This window comes from Scardinius erythrophthalmus, assembly GCF_964197995.2.
Source record: "Scardinius erythrophthalmus genome assembly, chromosome: 7".
NCBI lineage: Eukaryota > Metazoa > Chordata > Actinopteri > Cypriniformes > Leuciscidae > Scardinius > Scardinius erythrophthalmus.
In genome coordinates, this window is record NC_138227.1 from 28,563,835 (window position 1) to 28,590,201 (window position 26,367).

At 41.6% G+C, this 26,367-nt stretch overlaps 1 protein-coding gene across 9 annotated transcripts; it reads left to right on the top strand.

The window, feature by feature from the left end:
- LOC308693373 (uncharacterized protein) lies at positions 1-25,609 on the top strand. 9 transcript variants are annotated; one of them, XM_081370236.1, is made up of 13 exons: positions 1-141; positions 6,435-6,489; positions 6,739-6,791; positions 7,793-8,173; positions 18,246-18,533; positions 18,631-18,927; positions 21,724-22,059; positions 22,166-22,462; positions 22,641-22,743; positions 23,960-24,007; positions 24,192-24,260; positions 24,468-24,483; positions 24,618-25,592. In XM_081370236.1, exons 2-13 carry the CDS (start codon positions 6,455-6,457, stop codon positions 24,678-24,680), a joined length of 1,986 nt encoding a protein of 661 aa, XP_081226362.1. In that variant the 5' UTR covers positions 1-141; positions 6,435-6,454; the 3' UTR covers positions 24,681-25,592. The 9 variants fall into 9 exon arrangements, with proteins under 9 accessions (XP_081226362.1, XP_081226365.1, XP_081226364.1 ...); XM_081370243.1 differs by lacking the exon at positions 24,468-24,483 and adding an exon at positions 7,340-7,403 and having other exon boundaries at positions 72-141; positions 24,192-24,265; positions 24,618-25,609; XM_081370239.1 differs by lacking the exon at positions 24,468-24,483 and having other exon boundaries at positions 24,192-24,265; positions 24,618-25,608.
- The last annotated feature ends 758 nt before the right edge of the window (positions 25,610-26,367 follow it).

Genomic DNA, 26,367 nt, shown 5'->3' on the forward strand with positions numbered 1-26,367 from the left:
ACTCTGAAGTCTGTCACAGACACAGTCACATGACCAAATAGATATACTGTATGAGGGAAAGTATTGTGCGCAGAACAAAAAAGAAAAAAGGGAAATTAAAAATATGAGGACAGCATTATCCAAGTAGATAAGCAAAGATTGGTAAGCGCACTCTTTCTTTCTTTCTTTCTTTCTTTTATCACTGTATGTCTCGAATTAGTTTCCTGAGAAGGCAAAGTGACAGAATCTGCTTTCTATCTTTTAATAGCATGTTGTGTAATGATTCTGTGAGTAAAACAAACATCTAAATGTGTTTCTTGGAACCAGAAACAAGACATAAGGACCTGAAATAGACCAATTTTATACATTTAGGATTTTTAAATTGTTTTATTTATTAAAACATTTTATTAATAGTAATAAAGCCATATAATAACAACTACTTTTACTATTTTTAACAATATTTGTTACATGAATAACTCTGCCAGTAAGCGTTGTGTCTGTTTGTTTCAAGGTACACTATAAAAAGTACACTACAAAAGTACAAATAATGAGTCAATATATCATCAATCTTTCTTCCAGAACATGTTTTTGTCTTACCCTGATTCACTATTGTAAGTCAGTGTTTATATTTTATTATATTTTATATTATTTTATAGTGTACCTTTAACTTTGAAAAAAAAAAAATCAGATGGGGAACCACTGACCGTTTACCCTCTTTCACGCACTTTGTTGACAGTCCCTATACTGTATGTCCTAAACACGTGTCATTATATGTGTTGCAACACATGTCAGGCTTGTTAGAGTTGCGGATGCGGCTTGCCTCGGCGGTTGCAGTGAAAAGAGGTGTGAAAAAAGTTCTGCCAAGTGTTGCAAATAAACATGAGGTTTAAGTTCTGTTGCTTTTTTATGAAAATAAATATGATGAACAAAACACCCAAAGTACTTGTTATTTAATTCCATTTAAAAGATGTGTTTATCTTTTTAATGTTTATATATATATATATATTTAGAATGGCAACAATCACATACCTAAAGAGCCTTTTCTGTAATAGCCCCTAGACTCTGGAACTCCCTCCCACTTCATATCAAGTCCTGTAACACAATTGTCAGTTTTAAGACAAATTTGAAAACACACTTTTATTCTCTTGCTTTTAATTCTCTTTAATTTCTTATTATGTCTTTTTGCTTTATTTTTTGTTTTGAAATGTTGATACATATTTATTTATTTTTTATTTTTTTTATTTTTTTTTATGTGTGTCTTACACACATTTTTATGTAATTTTAAGGCATATTGTTTCTGCCTTTTCTGCTCTACTTTGTAAAGCACTTTGGGTCAACTGTCGTTCGTTTAAATGTGCTATACAAATAAAATGACTTGACTTGACTTGACATAACCTATAAAGAGATTGAACTGTCAGAGAGTTTGGGAATATTCACATATTAATACACATAAAAAGAGTTTTTAAAATCAAACATTTTAACCCTTTAAGGTACGCACCAATTATGATAACAATAACAACAATCAATATTTTTTTTTTAAATTAGACCCTACAGTATTTTAGATACAGTCCTCTACCAAACAGTTGAGACGTCTGTTCATAATAAAAGAACAACATTCAGAACAAGTCATATTAAGTGCAATTTCTTGACCAATAAAAAATCTGATGGCTGCTATTGATGGCACCAAACACATCGTGTGTGCGTGTGTGTGTGTGTGTGTGTGTGTGTGTGTGTGTGTGTGTGTGTGTGTGTGTGCTGGTGCAAAACTTCACCCAAGATTTGATTAGTACGGAGCCCCCCTAGTCCCACTTTGTCAAAAAAAAAATATTATAACTATCTCGTGGCCTCAAGATAGTAACTCGTGGCCTCAAGATAGTAACTCGTGGCCTCAAGATAGTAACTCGTGGCCTCAAGATAGCAACTCGTGGCCTCAAGATAGTATCTCGTTGCCTCAAGATAGCAACTCGTGGCCTCAAGATAGTATCTCGTGGCCTCAGGATAGTAACTCGTGGCCTCAAGATAGTATCTCGTGGCCTCAAGATAGTATCTCGTGGCCTCAAGATAGTATCTCGTGGCCTCAAGATAGTAACTCGTGGCCTCAAGATAGCAACTCGTGGCCTCAAGATAGTATCTCGTTGCCTCAAGATAGCAACTTGTGGCCTCAAGATACTAACTCGTTGCCTCAAGTTACTATCTTGAGGCCACGGGTTACTATCTTGAGGCCACGAGTTACTATCTTGAGGCCACGAGTTACTATCTTGAGGCCACAAGATAGTTATCATTTTTTTTTTGACAAAGTGGGACTAGGGGGGCTCCGTAACTTTGTGCCCCGCTCTCCCAGAAATGGTGAAAAAATTATATTGATCAAATATTTTTCATCAAATATGTAATTGAATAATATTAAATTAATCATTTTAACAACACTAACCCTTTTGTTCATTGTACATTAACATTAGCTAATTTTACCAACATTAGCTAGCTTCTCTGCCATAAAATGACAACTCAACCGTTTGGTAGAGCATGTTTTGAAAAAGTTATTTGACCCTTATAAGACTTATTTTTGTTTAATTAAGTTACATAATTCTGTTTAACAACTCCTCTGAAACGATAATATGTCAATCAATGTTTTCGCTGTGTCACGTGCTGTTTGAAGGAACACTGAAAAGGCATGCTGCTCACAGACACAGTGCCATCTAGTGGATTTTTTTTAGCATTGCACAACTACACCAAACGATAGAGATGGCTCATTCAGGTTGAGTTAAGCTTAATGCATTTTTCAATGAAATATAGTGACTTAAAGTGTGGTCTACCAAATGGTTGAGTAGTACCTTAAAGAGAACCATACACCATCACGGTTGTTTAAACCAATAACAATTAAGCTGTGTCGTCAGCATTGTTTCCTATGGTGCTTCTGATCTGCGCAGTCAGGGAAGAGCAGCAGCACCTGACTGCACAATTCTGCACAGTCACTTCGCACTTTTTTTGACATGCGTCGGCATGACATCTGTGCAAGTCCAACCACTCTCTAGCTGTTTCTCAAGTCCAATAACACAAAGAACGGACTTGTGTTCAGTCTTGCCAGGCGACCTTGAAAGAACAAACTCGGAAGGACGCGAGGACACTGTTAGATGTATTGTTCGGGATGCCTCATTCAGTCCTTCATTTAACTCATAAATCATATGATCTCATGGAAATAAAATTATGAACATACAGCCAATTTGATGTTCACAATAGTTCTTCAGCTTTACTTTCTGTATAATAGTCAAGTCAAGTCAAGTGACCTTCATTTATATAGCGCTTTTAACAATATGAATTGTTTCAAAGCAGCTTTACAGTGATAATAGGAAATTACCATAACAGATTGTTTAGGCTTTACAACAGCTCTAGGATAAAGGTATTGTCCAGCTAAAGTTAGTTTTGATTGATTGATTCACTTCCGTTGTGAAGATCACTAGTTATTTAGGGGCCGCTAACACAACACCGTTCTAACAGGAAAACCCTTAACGCGCTCCGGCCGCCCATCCGCACAAAACAGTGCCTGGTGTCTCGAGAATGCACTCCCTGAAATAGGTTCGAAGGTGCTAACGATTATCCGTTATCTCTGCGCAAACCTCAAAAACACAAACCCGCGAAAACGCAGACGTCGCGAACATGCGCATTACACGTTCAGTCAAAAGGTATGCGCGTTTGAATATAATATGTGCGCAGGCATGTAGTTCTTCTTTACAAATCAACCCTCAATAAACTTCTTGTCTGGCCTTAAAAATGTATGATACAGAAATGTTTGTCACGTCTGCGTAGCCACGCGAACCGGAATTATCCCGACAACATTTTATCTGTACTGAGGTAAAGGGAAGGTAAGGAGGCCTTCACAGGGGAGGGACTGGTTGACACTTCAGGACTGCGTGGTCATCGTGTCCAGGTGCAGGTCCTTCATCGGACCTGGATACGGCCTGGATCCAGTGGACTGCGGTAAACCTCGGATAAACAGAGAGACTAATATTAGCGTAGATGCCATCCTTCTTATGATATAACAAGTACATCAGGATTTATGGGGAGTGTTCCCGGCTGACCTAATCTATGCAGCCAAACATTGAATTATAGAAGTCTATAATGTGTTATGTGAATGCTAGGCCAAAGAGATGTGTTTTTAGTCTAGCTTTGAACTGACAGAGTGTGTTTGCTTCCCGGACAATGTTAGAGGAAGATTGTTCCAAAATTTTGGTGCTAAATAGGAAAAGTATCTATCGCCAGCAGTCGATTTTGATATTCTAGGTATTATAAACTGGCCGGAATTTTGAGAACACAATAGATGTGAAGGACTATAATTGGATAAGAGCTCCATCAAGTACTTCGGAGCTAAACTATTTAGTGCTTTGTAAGTAATCAGCAATAATTTAAAATGTATATGATGTTTAATAGGGAACCAATGCAGTGTTGACAGAACCGGGCTAATATGGTTCCTGGTTCTGGTAAGAACTCGAGCTGCCTGCTGCATTTTTTTTTGCTGCTGAAAAGACCAGGTGTAAATGTCCTCCGAAACGCATTTGAGATGGATTTAAATCCAGTCGCTCAAACCACTTAAGGAGGTTGTCTGGGCCGCATTCCAGACGAAACTGGACTAGTCTAAATGTATCTGGTTGTTGAATCCACATGTAAATTGTACTCCACCCAAACTTTTAAACGTGTAAGGGCATGTTAGGCTTATGACATATTATATCCAGAAATCACAGCGCTACCGCAACACGCATCGCCGCAGATGAATCTGTGTATCTCTTCAGCAAGCCAACACGCAAACTGCTGCAAATAAAACGTCGCAGACGCTCAAAACACAATCATCTTTATTAAAAGCAGTTAGACTAAATGGTCTTACCAGTGCTGATGCCTCTCTCTCTCCCCGATTGCGGTCTGATCTTGAAATTAGCTGATGATAAATAAAATGTATCTCCTATCCGTTGCTTTTGCTGACGTGAACTACGTTAAATTTGCATATAGTGTGGGAATTGGTTTTGTGGAGACACATTTATGTGGGCAAGTGTAAACGAAACCGTTTTAACAAATCAGATAGCAATCAGATCAGTAAAAATCCATGAAATGACCAGGTGTAAACAGGCCCTATGTGTGCCTGGGCTACCATGCTGGATGGCTTAGCTTTAGAAATGCATAGGCCACTATATGTTCTCATTAATAATAGATATATGTTGCAAGCTGATAGAGGTAAGAAAACCAGCAACCACCTGAGCAAGTGTCATAATTAAAGGTGCTGTCTATAAGAATGACAGCTAGTGGTTGAAATAGGTACTGCAGTCCAAATTCAAAATATCAGAGATTGTTGTTTCCCCCGCCCCTCCTCCTCAGACTCGACGCTCTCGAAGTTTGCCAGTTTGAGGCCACGCAACAGGAACAAGCGCAATTGACAAAGAAAGCCGATGAATGAGTTCATTTATCAGCGTTTTAATGCTCTCATTCATTGAATTTTTTTGATGGATATAGAGGCTTTTAGGTTGTGTGGAATCTGCAATCTCTGACCCAGTTTGTTTGTTCGTTTCCAATGTGTCAGAGTTATGCAAATTACCATAATTAAGAGATCACAACCTATGACGTTCTACCTGGAGCTGTTTCGGCAACACTGTCAATGCCAAAAATAAACTGCAGCAGTGAGGTAGTAAGTCAGAGCTCTTTAAGTTGATTACGTTCATTATTATAATATTATGTGCTTTGAAATGTGAGGTATATTGACACCATCTCTTGTGAGGGTTTGCAGACTCTGCTCTGGCTGTATGTGATGCGTTCATCTGATTTGTAGGTGGCATGGCTTTGGAAATTATTCTGAAGGGAGGGTGGGATCTATGTTTTCAAAGCTAGTGTGCTATTGCCAGCCTCTTAAAGTGCCTACTCTTCCTTTAAGTGAACGTAAATAGTTGAGAAAGAAATCAAATGAATGCTGATATTGGATCCATGCATGAGGTCTTAAAGTGACAGCAGCCTATATGGGTGGGTGGGAGCCAACACTGATATTCCTCAGCAAATGTGCAGTAGCTCTCATGGCCATCACGAAAAAAGATTTTTATTATTTTTTTTTATATATATATAATACAATGTGTTCTGCAGTTGTACAGTAGGTTGTAGGCTGCAGTTCAATCTGTTGAATTTTCAAAAATAATGATGTTTTTTTAATGAAAAAAAAATAACACTAAATTAATGCTACTATTTTAAATTTCTTAAAGAAAACAATTGATAGGATTTAGAAGATTTCTTACTGGAGAAGTCTATCAGCAATGCTAACATTTCAGCCTCAAATAGCACAGTAAGCAAACAGCCTTATTTGGAAGAAAATCACACATCTCTCTAACTGTTACCCGCTCAGTTTCACTAGTGAAAAGTATAAGGGTGCAGTTCACACTTTCTCTTATTCGATCTTTCTTACAAACAGCATTTTTGTCTTTTTCTCACAGTTTCTTGCATTTTGTAGTGCATGGTGACCATTGCAAATCAAACTGCATTAAGAAGGTAAGAATGAAAAAAAGAGATAAGGGTATAATACTTTAGATTTAACATTTCAAAGTGATTTTACAATACTTTATGATAAGTCTTAATGTTTCAATTTCCAAACATTTGAATCCACAAATCCAAATAACTTTAGAATGTGCGCAACAAATAATCCATTGGATAACATTTCCATTCTTTTGAACTGTCTTCACTTTATTTTATTTATTTTTTTGTATATGTAAAACAACAGTTGTTTTTATTTCACCTTAGGGCAAACCCAGGAAACATGATGATACCTCTGCTTGTTCATTTGCTTTTACAAGGTATAGATTTATTATTTCTCTTTTTCATCCATTAGGTTCAATTGATAAGTGTGTACAGCACGCATATTTCAAAGTAGATATTTAAAATATATATATATGACCTCAGTGGCTTATCTTAGGTCAGGCAATTCAGTATCTTTATCTCTGAAGATTTCTGTTGTCTTTTCTTGTGCTGCTTCTTGGTAATTTTAATGGTTGCACACCATACAGTTTATATAGTCTATTAAATATAGTCAGACCAATACTATCGGATTTGCCTACTTGAGCAAAAAAGAAGGTTGTTTAATTTTTCAAGCAATCTCTCTAATCCACAAATCTGCAGCCTATATTTAACAAGACATAATTAAGTTGTGTTCATGGCATTGTAAAAAGGGTTCAAAGTGGTCCCCACCCTCTAAATGTATGATGCGATATGATACAGCAAACAAATCTGCCTCTATCCAAGCAACAAACATGCATAAACCTAGCATAATTTAAAGGTATATCTAATGGCCATTCGCCAGTCAGTGGTGCATTTTAATTTACTAACTTTTTATGATAACACCAAGATGCAAGCCTATTTGAGGGGCAGCCAAGCGAAATGCAAAGCCAGAAGAAAAAGCAGCTGGTGATGTAGGTATCTGTGAGTTGTCATATGTATGGAGTGATTAGGTGTACTCAACATCAACTGTCTCGCTTTACTGATTGGTGGTGATTCCACAAAAACTGCAATAACTAATCAATAAAATAGATAATCATGTTGATCAATGTAATTAATTTTTAATTATAAATTAATTTTATCTGCGTACTGTCCATTTTTCAGCAGTGAATAAATTTTTTTTATGACTTCTGGGATTGAAAGCAGAAAATATGTTGGTGGAAAACAATAAAGACAAATGTTTATATATATATATATATATATATATATATATATATATATATATATATTTTTTTTTTTTTTTTCTTAAAAAGTTTTCTTAATCTTCAACTCAGCAATAATGTTCTACAACTTTTTTCAACAGGTGTTCTGTTGTTTGATACTTTGGCATGGGAAGTGAAAATGCCGAAAGACATTCACGGTCTCCAAGGTTCCTGTCTGGTTATACCATGTTCTTTCTCTTACACATTGTATCCACCCAACGACCCAAGTAGAGTTGTGTGGTATCAGTGGGCCTCTAAAGGTTATCCTTTAGTTTATGATCCATGGTTTCCATCTGATGTCATTGAGAAGTTCAGATGGAAAACTGATTTATATAGAACATCAAGTAGGGATTGCAGTCTGCTGATCACAGACCTGGAACAGTCCCACCATGGAGAAAAAATATATGCATGGATTGACCCTGAAAATGTTGGATGGCGCACCTATGCATTTTATGATGTCACCTCTACTATCCTTGTCGACGGTATGTAAATTCCCAAATTAACTTTCTTCTAATCAGTTTATTTGTTAAAATAACATTTAAAAATAAAGGCCAGACAATTTGCCCCAATAAGTATATACTCCAGACATTTGTACATGTCTTTGTATGTTTTTTTTAAATGTTTTTATATATATATATATATATATATATATATATATATATATATATATATATATATATATATATATATATATATATATAAACAATATCAATCAAACACTTCATGAAATTAAGGCAATATATGTTTTGTTCAAAATAAAGACAAAAGGTCTTGAACACTTCCTGGTTGTCTATAGACGTACAGTTGGTTTTATGACTGTAAGTCATTCTCTTCAAATGCTATTGAAGTTAGAAACGTGCACCAATGTCATATGCAATTTAGAGACGGTCCCTCTCTGTATCGTACAATTATAGGTTGTATTTTTAAACAGAATAAATATTTTGGAAGTGAAATCTGAAAGGTGAATATTACTTTTTTAATTTAATTATAAGACTGTGTGTGAAATGTTTATTAATTAAAATATATTCACAGCTTAAATATACAACCATGTTGAATTTCAGCCCATGAAAATGCAAAACCTTAAAGGAGAACATTGAGCTCATTTTTTGTAAATTTGGAGTGCTGTCAGTACAGAAAAAAAAAAAAAAAAAAAAAAACGGTGTTGCCTGGTCCTTGTAATGCTTTGCAGTTCTTTGTTCAATTTGCACCATCAAAATTAACCAAATGAAAAATTGGCTTCAAACTTTCATTTTCCACAAACGGATAATTGTTTCTCAGTTTAATTTTCAATTCTACAAGCTGGGTTGTTGCGTCCGAGTCTGATTTTTGAACAAACATAAAAATGTATGGCATGTCTGAGTCTGTCCATGATTTATCGCAGTGGTGTAGTCTACGTGATACGCCGGGCGTATACCCACTAGAAAAGGCCAAGGATTTCCGTATACCCACTTAAAAAAGTGTGAGGATACGTAACAACTTCGTTTTGTGTCAGAACTTTCGCACTTTCATTCATAAATTCACCCCGTCTGTGTTTGCGAAGCGACATGGATCGAAACGCGGAATCCAGTCACAAATGGAGCTTGCTAAGCAAAACTTCACGGAGTGAAGCACGCGTGACTCACGCTCGTGGTGTTTTCAGTTTCACTGTATTGAGACATGATAGGATACACATGTGCACTTTCATCGCAGAGCTGCTATGAGAGTCACTTCATGCGAATTTCACCATTTAATTTGATAAAACTATCGTCATTCATTCGTTTCATATACACACAGAAACTGTAATGTCTTTATGACAACCTGTCAAGTTCGGTATAACTTGAAAAAATTATAACAGAATATATATTACTATTGCACTGTACTTCAAGTAGTCCTAATAATAATAATAGTTTATTAAAAAATATTAATATATTATAGTATATTACAGTATACTCACAACAAAAAAGTAGACCACCACTGATTTATCGACATGTCAGACAGTGGCAACGCGCCAGCTTTCAGACACAACATTCTTCTCTTCTTTAGCTATAGTTCTTTTGAGGCAGTTTCTTTCTATCGTGTAATTTTAATAACGACTGTCAAGAGCGTATTATTGTAACACTTGAGTGGTTGTTAATGCGCAAGAGCGAATCTCTTCGCAGGCGAATTTCCTTCTCTCTCACACGAATGTTGGGTCGCGCTTTCAAAATTCTCTCTGCATTCTCTGGCTCGCTGAGATATTGCGCGTGCACGCTCAATCTTGGTCCTTTTGACTCAATCTCCATACTTTTTATATAATTATCTAACCTCTTTTATTTAATGTGTTTATTGTCGACGAACAGAATAAGCCATCACCGATTAAATAACATAAGGATTTATTAATAGCTACTAGGCCTATTATACTGTAAGTCATCATTAGTAGGCTAGCCTATATATTGTTTTAGGTCAGTGATGGAGTAGCCTACTCGAGTCCCTATTCTCTGGACTCGAGATTCTATTCTCTGGACTCGTGAATTGATTTGGACTCGCGGACTGATGATCGGACTTGAGGATATATAAAATTGGACTTGAGCATTCATCAAATGAATGACGTTGGATGAAGTTTCTGACCAAATAGGTTATAAAATTTTGATTTAAGATGTTACACTTTTCCTGTTTAGGGTTCCAAGACTGCATGGCCGGGATCTCTTTTTTCCCGCATAAAAGCCCTACTCGACGCGTCCACACGAGCGCGAAGGTGCGCACAGCAAAAATGACGTCATTGGTGGTGGTGTATAAAATAAACATTGTCACGTGTGTGTAATGTAGCTTTCTTCTTCTCACCCCTGTTTCCAGATTGTTTAGAGGACAATTACTTGAGTCGCCCCCTGTCGTTTCAAAGAATAGTACAACGGCGAGCGCGTCAAGTATAAACGCCTCGTCCGTTTGGGGAGGTGCGCACGCAGTCTTCTGAGACTCGCGCTGCGGAGCCAGGCGAAAGTATTTAAGACCGAGCAGAGAGAAAGCCCCGGCCGCGCGCGCACTCACCATCTTCAAACGCTACAGCGCTCTAATGCCTATGGTTAATGCATCCACAATGGGGCAAGTTTTAAACCTGCTTTTAGCCTCTTAACATCCTTGATGTGTCATTACAAGTGCGCGTGAACTCGACAATCGACTACTATGGACTTCGACCGAAAACTGGAAGTAAATACAGGTATGTGTGCTGGCTGAATTAATATCACTATTATTAATATCTTTCACATCTACTGCAGTCAAATTCACCGTGTTCACTCTGAAGGAATCACTCAACATGGCTGGGCACTTGTAATGACACATCAAGAATGTTAAGAGGCTAAAAGCAGGTTTAAAACTTGCCCCATTGAAGTCAACAGGGTGCAAATTTTTAAAAAGAGGATAACATGGTGTAGGCAACACCGATTTTTGTCGTTGTCCTCTGTACTGACAGTACTCCAAATTTACAAAAAAAATGAGCTCAATGTTAAAATTGACCGGAGTTCTCCTTTAAAATACAATGCATTAAAATGCAAGCAGGGTTAATGTAATGCATTTTTTTCAAGTAGTGCAGTTCAACAAGCTTTTTTTGTTCTAAAACATTTGTCATTGTTTTTCTTCCGTAGTTGTCCAACTTTGCAAACTTTCATATTGTTTATTATGTTAATATTTGATGAACTACACTGGTGGTTAAGGGCTGTACAATAAATCATATTTTAGGCATAATTGTCTGCAATATTTGCCTGCTGGTTATTTATTCTGAAAACTTTGATTTTCATTTGACACTTGCATTTTCTTGCGTTGGTAAAATTACTCCAAGCTTTCATGCTTGCGGTTGCCAAATGTCAAGAGTTTAAATCCCCCAATCTGAGCTTTGGTTCCCTTACGAGAATGTTCTCTTGTACTGCGTTGCAAACGCTGTGGGAAAACTCCTTTTCTCGAGAATATTGAAGCCTTTATTTTAAAACGCATTGCTGCAGCACATGCGAGAGCTAGAAGCTCGCGTGAGCGTGCTGATTGGCTTGTGCAAAGCAACTGCACGAACCAATGGCGGATGAGCAGAGGAGCGCGAACCAATCAGGACGCTTGGCACTCTGCCAGAGTCAAGCGCGCGTAACTGCACGTGACAGGAGAGTATAAATATACAGAGAATCCGCCATTCGACAGATTTTATCTCCTTCAGCTTTCGACTCACCTCGTCGCTGATCTTCTCCGGAAAGAAGCCGCTCGTCGTCGAACAGCCTTCCAGCGGAACTGCTTCGCATCTCGGCGTCTGCCAGCTGAGCGTTTCCCTGTGGCATCCGGCGAGTATCCTTTGCAAACTTAAAAGAGCATTCTGAAAGAGCAAATCGCTGTTTTCAGCGATGATACAAATGCCGCTCACCGTGTGTGATCAATGCGGGGTCTCCCTGCATGCGTCTGACACACACACTCAGTGTGTTGCCTGCCTCGGTCCTGAGCACGCCGAGGCAGCGCTCACTAAAGGCGGCTGCCTTCACTGTGACGGAATGCCTGTTGCCACTCTCCGCGCCAGGTATTCCTCCGCCTCGCTGAGTGTTCCCGCCCACCTTCCATCTTCGGCGCCCCGTGAGCCCCGTAGGAAGAAGCGGCGCGACCAAAGGCTTCCTGAACGCGCTCATCTCGACGAATGCACGCCGGGTCTCTCCCCGCGTGCTTCGCCCGCGCCTTCATCTCCAGTCCTGTTCTCCCAGAGCGACCAACGCCCCTCTTCTGAAGTGGCGGGTCTCGTCTCTTTTGGGCTATCAGCAGAAGAACTGGACGACGCTGTTTCTATGCCGGCATCTGAGAGTAAGGACTGGTCGGGCTCCGCGGACCCCGCCCCCCTCTCTCAGCTGGATCCCACAGACACTCGAGCGAGCATCGACACTGAACTCTTCCTTGTCATGTCTCGCGCTGTCGAGGAACTGGGACTCGACTGGCTTTCCCCAGCTGAACCTGCCAAAAGCCGCCTCGATGAATGGTACCTGCCGGGGCGCCAACAGGCCCCTCGTCAGCGTGCCGCCCCCTTTCTGTCTGAGGTCCATGATGAGCTCACGAAAAGCTGGCGCGCGCCCTTTTCAGCGCGAACGCGCTCTTCAGCCTCTTCAACGCTCTCCACTGTCGACGGCGCTGAAGAGAAGGGGTATGTTTCTCTCCCTCCAAGCGGAAGCGGTCGCCGCACACTTATGCCCTCCCACTGCAGAGAGTTGGGGGGCTAAGACCGTGCACCCCTCTAAGCCGTGCAGGTCTACTTCGGCTTTCGCCAGCCGCGCTTATGCTGCCGCCAGTCAAGCCGCCTCTGCACTCCACGCTATGACGACCCTGCAAGTGTTCCAAGCTAAGCTCCTCCGCACTATGGACGAGTCAGGCCCGGACCCAGACACTTTCAAAGACCTCAGGAGTGCTACAGATTTGGCGCTACGAGCCACTAAGACCACTGCTCAAGCACTGGGCCGCAACATGGCTAGCCTGGTTGTTTTAGAGCGCCATCTATGGCTTAACTTAACGGAGATCAGGGACGCTGACAAAACCGCCTTCCTCGACTCTCCAGTCTCTCCATCTGGTCTCTTCGGCCCATCGGTTAACGGCTTTGCTGATCGCTTCACGGAGGCTCAAAAAGCTTCAAGTGCTATGAAGCACTTCCTGCCCAAGCGCTCTAGCTCGGTCCAACGGCGCCCCAAGAGCACGCCGCGACCAGAAAAGCCTGCGTCACAGGTTCCCCAGCCCCTCCCAGCGGCTGAAACCACCCGACGCCTCAAGCCTGCAAAACGGTTCCCATTTCCCAAGCGCCAGGGCCCTCGACCGAAGCTCACGCTCGATCATGAGCCCAAGAAGCCGTCCTAACCGGCAGAAAAAGGGGTCTATGTCCCGCCGCGGCCGGACCAGCCCCAAAGATCACTCGAGTGCTACTCACAGCCCCCTCTCCAGTTCAGGCGGCTGGAGCAGTTGTGTATGCAGAAAATGGGCCCGTCACATGTTACGCACCCCTGCACCCAAACGCTGTTTTAACAGCGACCCACACAGAGCACAAAACGAGCAAAATTTCTCCCCTGACCTCATATCAGTCCGAGCCCCCGTCACTGGGCGTTCCAGATATGATGAGGCCTCTGGCTCTTCGGGCTCTAGCCTGGCAGGCTATCCCAGGAGTTTCAGAATGGGTGATAAACATCATAAAGCACGGCTACTCGCTTCAGTTTGCACGCAGACCCCCGCGCTTTCGCGCTGTGGTTCAAACCTCGGTCAAGAGCACACTATGTCATGTCCTCCGCGCCGAAGTGTTAAGTCTGCTAGCAAAAGGGGCTATCGAGAGGGTCCCTCCTTCTCTGAGCGAGTCAGGCTTTTACAGCCGTTACTTTCTCGTCCCGAAGAAAGACGGCGGCCTGAGGCCCATTTTAGATCTCAGACATCTCATGTCACGGCCGTTCAGAATGCTCACGACCAGACATATACTGGCGCAAAATATACTGGCGACTGGTTCTTCTCAGTAGATCTGAAAGACGCTTACTTTCACATTCAAGTGAAACCCCACAACAGCCCATTCTTGAGATTCGCCTTCGAGGGGCAGACATACCAGTACACGGTTCTCCCGTTTGGACTGGCACTGGCACCTCGTACATTCACGCAGTGCATGGATGCAGCTCTCTCCCCCCTGAGACAGCGGGGAATGTGCATTCTAAACTACCTCGACGACTGGCTCATCCTGACTCAGTCAGAGGCGGAGTCACATACTCACAAAGCCTGGCTCCTCAGCCATCTGGAATGCCTGGGGCTCAGGGTGAATTTTTCCAAGATTATTCTGTTACCCAGCCAACGTATCACGTTCCTGGGAACAGTATTCGACTCCGTTCTTATGAGAGCATGGCCCATCCCGGCCCGTGCTCTATCGATTCAGAGAGGGCTCTCATGCACCCCTCAGAACGTTTCAGAGGATCCTTGGCCTCATGGCTTCAGCATCATCAGTACTCCAACTAGGCCTACTGCGCATGCGTCCTCTTCAGCTATGGCTAGCACCTCAGGTGCCACCCCACGCCTGGCACTCAGGCCGATTGATTATCAAGGTGGATCAGCGCTGTGTTCAAGCCCTGGCCCCTTGGAAGAACGCCAGCTGGTTTCAGCAGGGCGTGAATATGGGGGTGGTCTCCGAGAGGAGGGTTATTTCAACAGACGCTTCCAACTCAGGTTGGGGAGCCCTGTACGAGGGCAGGCCTGCCTCCGGCCTCTGGTCGAGCTCGGAGAGACGCCTACACATCAACTGCCTCGAAATGAGGGCAGTTTTTCTGGCCCTGAAAACCTTCCTCCCATACCTGGCTGGACACCACGTATTGGTCCGGACGGACAACATGTCAGTGGTATCTTACATAAATCGCCAGGGCGGCCTCAGGTCCCGCAACCTGCTTGCCATAGCCACCCAGCTACTGTTATGGGCTCACACCAATCTGCGCTCGCTCAGGGCAGCTCACGTGCCGGGCACGTTGAACAGGGGAGCAGACATGCTCTCTCGGGGCAGGGTTCCCCCAGAGGAATGGTCTCTCCACCCTCAGACGGTTCTCCTGCTTTGGGAGGTCTTCGGGAAGGCAGAAGTAGATCTCTTCGCCTCAGAAGACAACTGTCACTGCCCAATCTTCTTTTCAAAGAGCAGGGATGCGTTGGCCCACGACTGGCCCAACCTCCCCCTCTATGATTTTCCTCCGGTCTCGATGCTCCCTCAGGTCATCGAACGGATCAGAGACACGAAATGTGCAGTTCTCTTGATAGCTCCCCTCTGGCGAACCCAATCTTGGTTCCCGGAGTTGATGCAGCTGTCTGTGTCAGACCCTTGGCCAATCCCAGTGAGGCGCAACCTCCTGGCTCAGGCCAACAGGACCATCTGGCATCCCCGTCCCGATTTGTGGGCCCTACACGTTTGGCCACTCAACGGGTACCCCAGGACCTCCCAGAGGGCGTCCTGAATACTATCAAGGAGGCTAGAGCTCCGTCTACCAGACGCCTCTACCACCATAAATGGTCAGTGTTTTCCAGCTGGTGTTTAGCTCGAAACCTCGACCCACACACTTGTGAAGTACCAAGAGTGCTATCTTTTCTCCAAGAGATGCTGGATGCGGGTCGTTCCCCCTCCACTCTCAAGGTGTATGTAGCAGCCATTGCTGCACATCACATATTGGAAGCCGGAGCCTCCTTAGGAAAATGCGACCTTATAGTTCGCTTCCTTAAGGGCGCCAGAAGGCTTAACCCGCCTCGGCCACCATCTGTCCCAGCCTGGGACCTTTCCCTGGTTCTACGGGCTCTTAAGGGACCTCCCTTTGAACCACTTCAGTCAGCCGATCTAAAACCTCTCTCCCTGAAAATCGTCCTGCTTTTGGCACTGGCGTCAGTCAAGAGAGTAGGTGACTTACAGGCGCTCTCTACTAGCGCTTCCTGTCTGGAGTTCGGCCCCAATGACTCTAAGGTCATCCTTAGGCCAAGACATGTATATATTCCTAAGGTGCTCTCAACTCCGTTCAGAGCCCAGGTTATTTCTCTGTCAGCTCTTCCCGCTTCAGAAGAGTTCAGTGATGCTCTCACACTCTGCCCCGTCAGAGCTTTGAGAATTTACTTGGAGCGTTCAGCCTCTTTCAAACAGTCTGAACAGCTCTTTGTTTGTTTCGGGGGCCGAACCAAAGGTCTTCCCGTCACGAAGCTCACGCTGTCTAGATGGATAGTGGATGCCATTGCTCTGGCTTACACCTCACTGGGCCTTACATGTCCCATAGGTGTTAGAGATCACTCGACGAGAGGCGTCGCCTCCTCGTGGGCCTGGTCGAGTGGCGTTCCTATCGAGGACATTTGTGCGGCGGCCGGATGGTCCGTTCCGTCCACATTTGTGAGATTTTACAACCTAGAAGTTCCTGCTCTGCAGGCACGAGTTCTCTCTATCTAAGCTCTGGCTCTGCGGACCCAGGCTAGTTTTGACATTCCTTCTGGCACATTTGTGCGATGACCGGCTAGTCCGTTTCGTCCACATTTGTGAGACATTACATCCCAGAAGTCCCTGCTCCGCAGGTACGAATCCTCTCTATCTAGGCCCTGGCTCTATGGACCCAGACTAGTTATTGAAGTTCCTATACAGGATATTTATGCGGCGGCCGGCTGGTCCGTTCCGTCCGCATCTGTAAAACTTTACAACTTAAAGTACCTGCCTTGCAGGCTTGAGTTATCTCTATCTAACGCTGGCTCTGTGGACCCATACTAGTTTTTGACTCAGACACTGGTTGTCATTCTGAGTTGTGGGACTCTTAAGACTGGCTTGGCCCAGCTCTTATCTGTTTGGATATCTAAGGGCCCGAAGATTCGGTCTCTTTATCCTAGGCTATTCTGTACTTCCTGGAGCTCCCGGTGAGTCAGATTGGCCAAAGATTGACAAGCACGGCGTTTTAAATAGTGTTCCCACAGCGTTTGTAACGCAGTACGAGAGAACGTTCTCGTAAGGGAACGTACTTGGTTACTTAAGTAACCTCGGTTCCCTTAGAGATAAGGGAACGAGTACTGCGTTGCCTTGCCGTGCTATTGTCTCTTATGGCAGGTGTCTTTTCGCTTCAGTCGATTTAAACCTGTCAAATGGCGGATTCTCTGTATATTTATACTCTCCTGTCACGTGCAGTTTCGCGCGCTTGACTCTGGCAGAGTGCCAAGCGCCCTGATTGGTTCGCGCTCCTCTGCTCATCCGCCATTGGTTCGTGCAGTTGCTTTGCACAAGCCAATCAGCACGCTCATGCGAGCTTCTAGCTCTCGCATGTGCTGCAGCAATGCGTTTTAAAATAAAGGCTTCAATATTCTCGAGAAAAGGAGTTTTCCCACAGCGTTTGCAACGCAGTACTCGTTCCCTTATCTCTAAGGGGAACCGAGGTTACGTAAGTAACCAAGTACGTTTTTAATGGATACATTTTCTGCTCAGTGTTTGACTTAATCCTCCCAACCACAGCACACATACTCTTTCTGAACTGAGAACAAAGTGTTATAGATCTGAAAGCACAGGCACAAATGTAAATAGGAATTGGCAATTTCCACTGCGATATTTTGATCAAATGAAACTGTAACACAGCCAGTCTGTTTTCTTTCACAAATATTTTTGCTGTTTGCCAGATGAGGTCAAATAAACCATGCCTCTCTTGATTTGTGCTGATGTGAAAGTCCAATAATTTTCAAATTTTCAGAAATGAAAATAATTGTGATTAATAGTCATTATTTTTAGCAAAATAATTGTGAATATTATAATTTTGATTATTAGCTATCATGCATCCCTACTGTTGGTTATACTGCTGACATGACATGACATGACATGAGGAAATGACTTCATACATCCTCAAAAATGACCCAAGTTTGTTCAAAATAAAGTGGCTCAAAAAAGGTTACAAATTTAGTAAAAGAAAAAAAGAAAAAAAAAAAACACTTGCATCATTTGTTTGCAGAGGCCACTCTGTTTTTATCTAATGCAATGCAATTCAGACATTTTAAGGTCCAATTACATTTTGGAGCTACTGTATTACATATGGTATATAAAAAATTATATAATGACAGTACTAATTATAATGTGTCTGTGAATTATAGCAAGTCCACAGCAGCCCAGCATCAGTATTTCTGGAGGTGAAAGGACAGGTGACACCATTACAGTAATATGTTCGACTTTCCACACTTGTCCATACAGCAAACCAAACATCATTCTGAGCGGTACTGAAGGAACTGACAACATAGATCATCAGCATTTTGAAGACGGCCTGTGGAAAATCACTCTGACACGCACAAGTGTCGTAAAAGCAGAAAGCTTGACCGTTAAGTGTTCTGTAACATATTATGGTGGAAAAACAGCGACAGCTACAAAAGACAAAAGTGCTAAATGTGAGTAAACACACATATAAACTGCTTTGTGTGTTATTGATAAGTTCGATTTAAATGTCACATTTGAACCTATTTCAAGATCTCAATTTAATTTTAGGTGTTCATGAAAAAATAACGGTTGAGCCTGAACTGGCAGATGTCACAGAGGGCGTCGCAAAGAACTTCACTTGTTCCGTCTATCACTCCTGCCAGAGAGAGACTCCAACCATCACATGGAACTATGAGAACATGCAGGTCTCAACTGGGAGCAAAACACTTTCTGGTTTAGATCGTGTCACCTATTCCACCATAACCTTTCTGGGTTCAAAAGACGACCATGGGAAGAAATTGATTTGCACTGCACAATTTTCTGGAGGAAATCCTGAAACGTCTGTTTACTCTTTACGTGTACAACGTGAGTAATTTATCAGCATCATGTATGATGTATGTGTTCTCTCCATGTCTCTTTATTATAGTGGTATCTTATGTTTTTTTTTTATTTAATAAACTTGATAACTAATGACATTTCTAATTCTGCCTTGTTGTAAAGTTTGCACAAACAGTGCTTGATCTGAGTTGAATGGTTCACAGAATTATGTGTATACAGCAATGAGAACACACTGTTTTTTAATCATAAGAAACAACATTTATTAGATAGTTCATGTCAGATTGTATTGCAGACTTGAAATACATTATTTAAATGTTAGTTTGTCAAGAAGGTTTTGAGATTTCTGTATTTGCTCATTTAAATAAATAGGGAGTTATGTGGGAGAGGCTCTCCATGGGAGATTCCAACCAGGAGGGACCTTCTGTCCCAGGATCGGGGGACAATCTTTCATCCCCCAACCAGAAATCCAGTTCATATATTCTGGTCTGTTATTAATACCATCCTAAAGGCTAGGACTCCCTCTACTAGAAAGCTGTATGCTCTTAAATGGTATATTTTCTCATCATGCATGAGCAAAGCCATCTTAGCCTAGCTTGATTGCCCAGTTGGTTCAGAACTGGAGTTTCTTCAAGATTATCTCTCAGCTGACTCCCGCTACCCTTAAGGTTTATGTGGCTGTTATTTCATCTTGCCACAACCAAAGTAAAGGGGTTTCAGTGGAGAAACATGTCCTGGTGTCCCGTTTCTTGTGTGTTGCTAGATGGCTGAGACCTGTCCGCAGACCATTGTATTGGACCACTGCAGATCTATTGTATTGAAAGGGTTGTTAGATGCTCACTTTGAGCACTTAGAGTCAGCCTCTGTGAAGCTTCTTACCCTCAAGGTGGCTGTGCTGATTGCTATTACCCCATTAAAATGGCTAGGAGACTTGCATGCCTTGTCCGTCACATCCTCCTGCCTGGATTTTGCCCCTGGACTGGTCAAGGAGATACTACACCCTAAGCCGGATAACGTCCCTAAGGTGCCTTCTTCATCATTTCATCCAAGTCATGTCCAGTCAGGGCTGTTAGGGTTTACGTCCAGTGCTCAGGCCAGTGATATAAATCTGAACAACCCTTTGTCTACATTTGGAGGGAGCAACCGGGGTTCCGCTGCTTCCAAACAGACCATATCTCACTGGGTTTATAGATGTGGTCACTTTGGCGTATAAGGCACAAGGGGTCGCTTCGCCTCTTGGAGTTAAGGCCCATACTACCCGAATTATTCCTGCTTCTAAGGCGCTATCAAGAGTTGTGTATTCACGCAATGTTTGTGCTGCGGCAGGATGGCCCCCCCTGCACACATTCATCAGGTCTTATATTGTGAATGTGGAGTCAACCCCAGGGTCTCTTAGGTCCTCTCGGAGTGACTCCTTCCTGTACTCTCAGTATGGTGGCGTGGATATTGACATTTCCATTGCGTCAACACCATGACATGTGTCTCGTTCCCATTCTCAGGGAACCAGGTAATATACATAACCCAGAGACATATTTTATATCCTTTCAGCGTACATCAGTTGTGCACTTGTGATTGTGGTGCATTGTGGGATTGAAAGAGTACACTCGATAATGTCCACTATGGTTTCAGACACCACTACAAATGTCTGTCCACTCAAATAGTGCCATATTTAAGGGTATAGTGGGCGATTTCGGACACAGTTCTGGTTTAATAGCACAGTACCTTGAGTAATGAGGCTTGTTACTGCATTTAATACTGTTTTTTAGCCTAAGACTCAAATGTGACACTTCACTAACACCAAAACCAACCATAAATAAAGCAGCCTAAAATGTTTTTACTTATTGTTTTCTACTCATTCTTTTACAGAGTATCAGAAGTGTTCTCCACACAAAGAGTTTTTAGCCAAAACACCAGGCACTCTTCTGAAATCACCTTGCTGAGATCACGAGAGAGCACTTCAGTGGTGCAGCGTATTATTCAGTTGAGACACTTTAGTGCTATGACCCGGAATGTTCACAGAAGTGTTATCTGATTTAAATTATTTATTCCATTGTTTTGCTTGTTGTTGTCGTCTGTTGCCATTGAACAAGCAAGATGTGATGGTTGGTCGTGTTGTATTTGTCCTGCCCTTCCTCCACTGTGATTGGATGGCTGGGTAAAAAGTGACAATGATGAGCGCTGTGCTTTACCCAAAGTTGAAATTTTTTCAACTCTTGGCGTCCAGTGCAGAATTCAGTGACCCACAGAATTAAGTGACCCTAGAAGGTGCTGTAGTGATGGTAGGGTTAGGATTGGGATTAGGAGCAGATGGGATTAGCTCAAATACAGTGCCTACTAAGGTCACTTATTCCAGTGTGTCACAGAATTTGGCACAACGGCAGAAAAAAACGGCAAGCGTTTTCAGCGTGAAATGGGGGATGTGCGCAACAAACTTTTGTATTCTGTAAAACAGATTGCACAGTTGTTTTACTCAAGATACCTTCAAAGGAGTGAGCAAATATCGCTCTCAGTTAGTACTGCTTTTAACACTTTTTCCAGTAAGGAGACGCTATGAGACCAGTTGTCCTGTTTGTTCATGTGTCATTCGGCATAAAGCCTATAGACGCTCATGTCACACTGCTGGCATTTTTAAATATGCGCCGTTCCCATTTAAAACAATTGAAAAATTTGCTGGCTTTGGTGGACTCACGACCTTACGCTACTCTCATATTTATACTATTATTCTGCGCTCATAATTATTAATAAACAATAATACTTTCAGTTCTGTGATATTGATTAATCCCGTTAATTAACTCATTAATTAAATGGGATCATATGTCATTTTAGACCAAATTCAGGCGGACGTGATGCTCAAGATCACAGCATTGACTCATTCCTGTGTGGTAATACCGTGCAGTTTCAAGATGGAAAAGGAATATGTCACCGGCCTCCAGTTTCTTTGGGTCACCAAAAAAGATGGCTACATGTTCCATACTAATACGGCCAACATCTTAGACAACTTCAAAGGCCGCACAAGGCTCCTGGGAAACCCGGATGAACTGAACTGTACTGTGGAGATGGATAAAGTGCAAACTGATGACAATGGGCCATTCTGCTTCACAGCAGAAAAAGAAAACAAGAAATACAGTTTCAACAACAGCTGTGTGTTCATTATAATGCGGGGTGAGGATTTGTACTTATACTTGTGAAAAGTTGCATTTACACCAAGTGTAATTCATCCATCACTTCCCAGAACTAATATAACATATTTGTGTTTCTTGTTAAAAAGCTTCTCCTGACAAACCTGTGATGTCATCCCTCCCTGAAGACATCGATCCCGGGACACGCGTCACCGTCAAATGCTCGGTCAACCACACATGCTCCTCTCACCCTCCCAATATCAGCTGGAGCGTCCCAACAGCCCGAGAAACTATCAGCCACAATCACATGGGTGGAGGCGTCTGGGAAACAGTGTCTGATGTGACCTTCATTCCAACTGGATATGAAGAAAAATATGAAATTGTCTGCAGTGCCAACTTTTGGGGTGGTAAAACACAGAACCTTACTGCCATCCTGAGTGTTAAGAGTGAGTATCGACTGATACAGTTACATCCAAGATATTTTGGCGGATCTTTACTTGAATTTGTGTTCATGAGATTTTCTTTTTGCATTGGTCTGATTATTAATATGACTGGTCTAACAGAACCTGAAATATATGATTTGTGAGAGATGTGACAATTAATTATTCAATAATATTATCATAGGGATTCAAGGGGTTGGATTTGGGCCTTATATCATTGCTTCTTCACTTGTGTTCATCCTCGTTTGCTTACTTGCTGGAGTTTGCATATATAAAAGGCGACACAGGTTTGGATGTTTTTTTGTTTTTCTTATACTCATCCTTCAGATTATCTGTATTTATAGGTCTCTATCTCAAACCGACTAGTGCCATCTGGAGCTCAAAATATCAATGTTTCTGCTTGCATCTTAAATTTTCTATTTTTCTTAAAGGGATAGTTCACCCAAAAATGAAGATTAGCCCATGACTTACCCTCAAGTCATCCTAGGTGTATACGACATTCTTCTTTTAGACGAATACAATCAGAGTTATATTAAAACATGTCCTGGCTCTTCCAAGCTTTATAATGGCAGTGAATGGCTGTTTCTGTCCATAAAGGTGCATTTATCCATCAAAACCAAAATGCTCCACTCGGCTCTGGGGGTTAATAAAGGTCTTCTGAAGCGATGCGTTTGTGTAAGAAAAATATCCATATTTAAAACTTTTCAAACTTATACGCTGGAACACAGTCTCTCGTGAACGTGCGTACGACCAGCCCGTTCTCATCCCAAGGCGTCATATATTGACGCTTTTCACATTTCGTCGACATCGAACGCACATGGCACCCTTTAGCGTCAATATGAGACGAAGATAGAAATGGGCCAGAAGGCGCCTCCTAGCGGTCTAACCCTAACCCTACACCAGATCTAAACCTACCCATAACTGAACAAAGCTCTGTGCGTGTCATATTGACGCTAAAGGGTGTCATGTGCGTTCGATGTCGACGAAATGTCAAAAGCGTCAGTATATGACGCCCAAGGATGAGAATTAGCGGAAGTTAGAGATTACAGTTGTAAAGATTTAAATATGGATATTTTTCTTACACAAACACATCGCTTCACTTCAGAAGGCCTTTATTAACTGTGTGGAGCACTTTTATGATGGATAGATGGACTTTTATGGACATCAAAACAGAAACAGCCATTCACTGCTATTATAAAGCTTGGAAGAGCCAGGACATTATTTAATATAACTCTGATTTTACTCATCTGAAAGGAGAAAGTCATATACACCAAGGATAACTTGAGGTAGAGTAAATCATGGGCGAATTTTCATTTTTGGGTAAACAATCCCATTAACACTTGACTCATCCTAGAACATTTATCAGATTATCCCCAAATTTGGGTTAGATAGTCTTGAGACAGTGCTGGTCAAATTTTTGTCAGATTTCAGACCGTAACAACAGGCATTGCAAACAGAAAATGAAGCTGTATCTCACTTTTACATTATTCTTATTGTTTGTAGACAGCCTTGTCAGGATATGCATGGGTTACAAACACAATCTGAACAAAGGTGTGTATAAAATATTATGCTTAATTTATACATTTTCACCACTTAATTCATGCATGTTAAAACCTTGTTGGACCCTATTTTCTGAACAATTACATAAAAAATTAAAAAAATCTTCATAGAATTCACAGACTCACACATTCTTGCTTCTACACATCATTCACTGATGACACTTCTCTCTTCACAGGCCAAACAACACATATCAAGTGTCAGAAGACAAACCTTTCTCCAAACCTCATATGCCATCACCAAAGAGGTACAGTGCACTTGTGTCTTCCAAAGTCTAAACCACTAATATAACATGGTGCACAGCAAAATAATACTATTCTGTCTATGAGCAGACTGTCATAATAAAACTTCATGTGCCACTTCAATATTCATTTAACTCCAGTTGCCAAGATAAATACAGATAGGCTATGAGTGATTTTGTTCTTCTTCTTTTCCTTTTCACCATGCACCTCAGTGAGCCAAAATCCTCAGTGAGTATATTATTTATTTCTACCTTTTTTAAACTGTGGAAAATATATTCAAATTCTATATGGTTTCAAATTCTGCCCTGAAATAAGTTATCGACTGATCTCTGTGTCATTTCTTTCTTAATTATTCAATTTAGGGTCATGATTATGAGGCTGAGTACGCCAACTTGGAAGATCTTAACGTGTATGGCAATGTCTGATGATAATGTACAAAACAAGGTTCAACACAGTGTTTTTTTAAGCGCAAAATAAATTAAGCAGATTGTATACTTTTAGAAATATAATCTTATAATCTTATAGTCTGTTTTTGAGTCTATAGCATGTATTGACTTAAACGATGTTTTTAATGCTGTTGTCTCTGCTCTACTCTGTCATTTATCAATGCTTTCCAACATGTTTGTCTGAGAACATAACCATAAATAAATATCAAATTTATCAGAAAATGTCATAGCCTACAGCACCTATGATTTATTTGTTTAAATGAAAAGGGGGAGAAACATTTTCATTCTGAGTACATCATTTGTGTAGACAAAAGTCTATATATAGTGCAGGATGAGTCATAAGCATCACTTTCTGTATATAAATCATCAGCAATGTCATCTGATGTGTTCTCTAAGTAACTCATTTGCATTTGTTCCAGTATGTATATGTTTGTGATACATGTAAAACATCACAAATGAGCTATCGCTCGGCTACAGTATATAAGCCTGTTGTTTATGCCTTGTGGAAGAAATTTAATGTTCTATTATGTTTGCACTTAATTATATTCTTAGAATCTTAGAAATATGATGGTAATTAGATTAATGTGGTGTCGATACATATTCTTAATATGTGTGTGTCCTTGTATATGAACGGACAAAAGTTAATGTGACTGAATGACCGAGACAGAGAGTCTCCATTCAAGGGTGTAATATGATTAAGTATGATAGACAAATCTAAACAACATGTTAGTTATGGCTAAGATGTATCTTGATGTAGCCTCGGGAAAACAACCTTGGGGGAGGAACAACAATAAAGAATGAAGGATACCCCCCCCCCACTCGTGGTCACACTCTGCAGGCACTTTGTAATGACCGTATGACTGCTGACCTTTCCTTGCAAGGGAATAAATAATTGTTAAAGACAATTGATCCATGTCTGTCTCTTATTCAGTGATGTAAAATTGTTTGCCACTACAGCCTCTTGGGGTGTGTCATGGTCAAAAGCCCACCCTTTCCTGCCATTGCTATCCACTTTATTTTTCGCGAATATACAGTATTTTTTAAATATAATGTGTTAGATTTCCGGTAAGCCACTTCCACTAATCGTAGTTATTGTGAACCTGTAGTTTTGCGTCGACTGTGTAGTTTTGACTGGCTAGCTAACTTTTAATATTGATCACAGAAAGACTGGCGTCATAAGAGTGTTTATGAGTGTGCCATAATAGCTGGTTCAAATGTAAAAATACCTACCAGATATTTGTTTTGACCATAATCCACACACCAGAGCTGAATGTGGATGTGGGGCACCCTATGATCTGTTCATGCTGATGCTGATGCTGGCAATGCGAATTGCTTGTTATTTTTATGTTTTAGTCAAATAGTTAACAGTGTATCTGTTGCATTAACCGCCATTTTGCACACACATGCTTAACATGTGACGCGATACAGTACATGATTTTTTACTTGTTTAGTGTGATGTTGGGTCATCAAGGCTGTGCGTGTTTGTGGTGTGCTGCTAATGTTCAGGTAAGCTTTAATGCATTGTGTTTGCAATGTTATGGGAAGTTTGGTTGAATTTAACTTGCAATGCGTTTTAGTGTGGCCTGCCTTTGGGGCTTCCATCGCTGTGGCATTGCATCATAAAAACCAGGTTGGAGCACCAGCTGTTGCTGATCTATCAACTAAA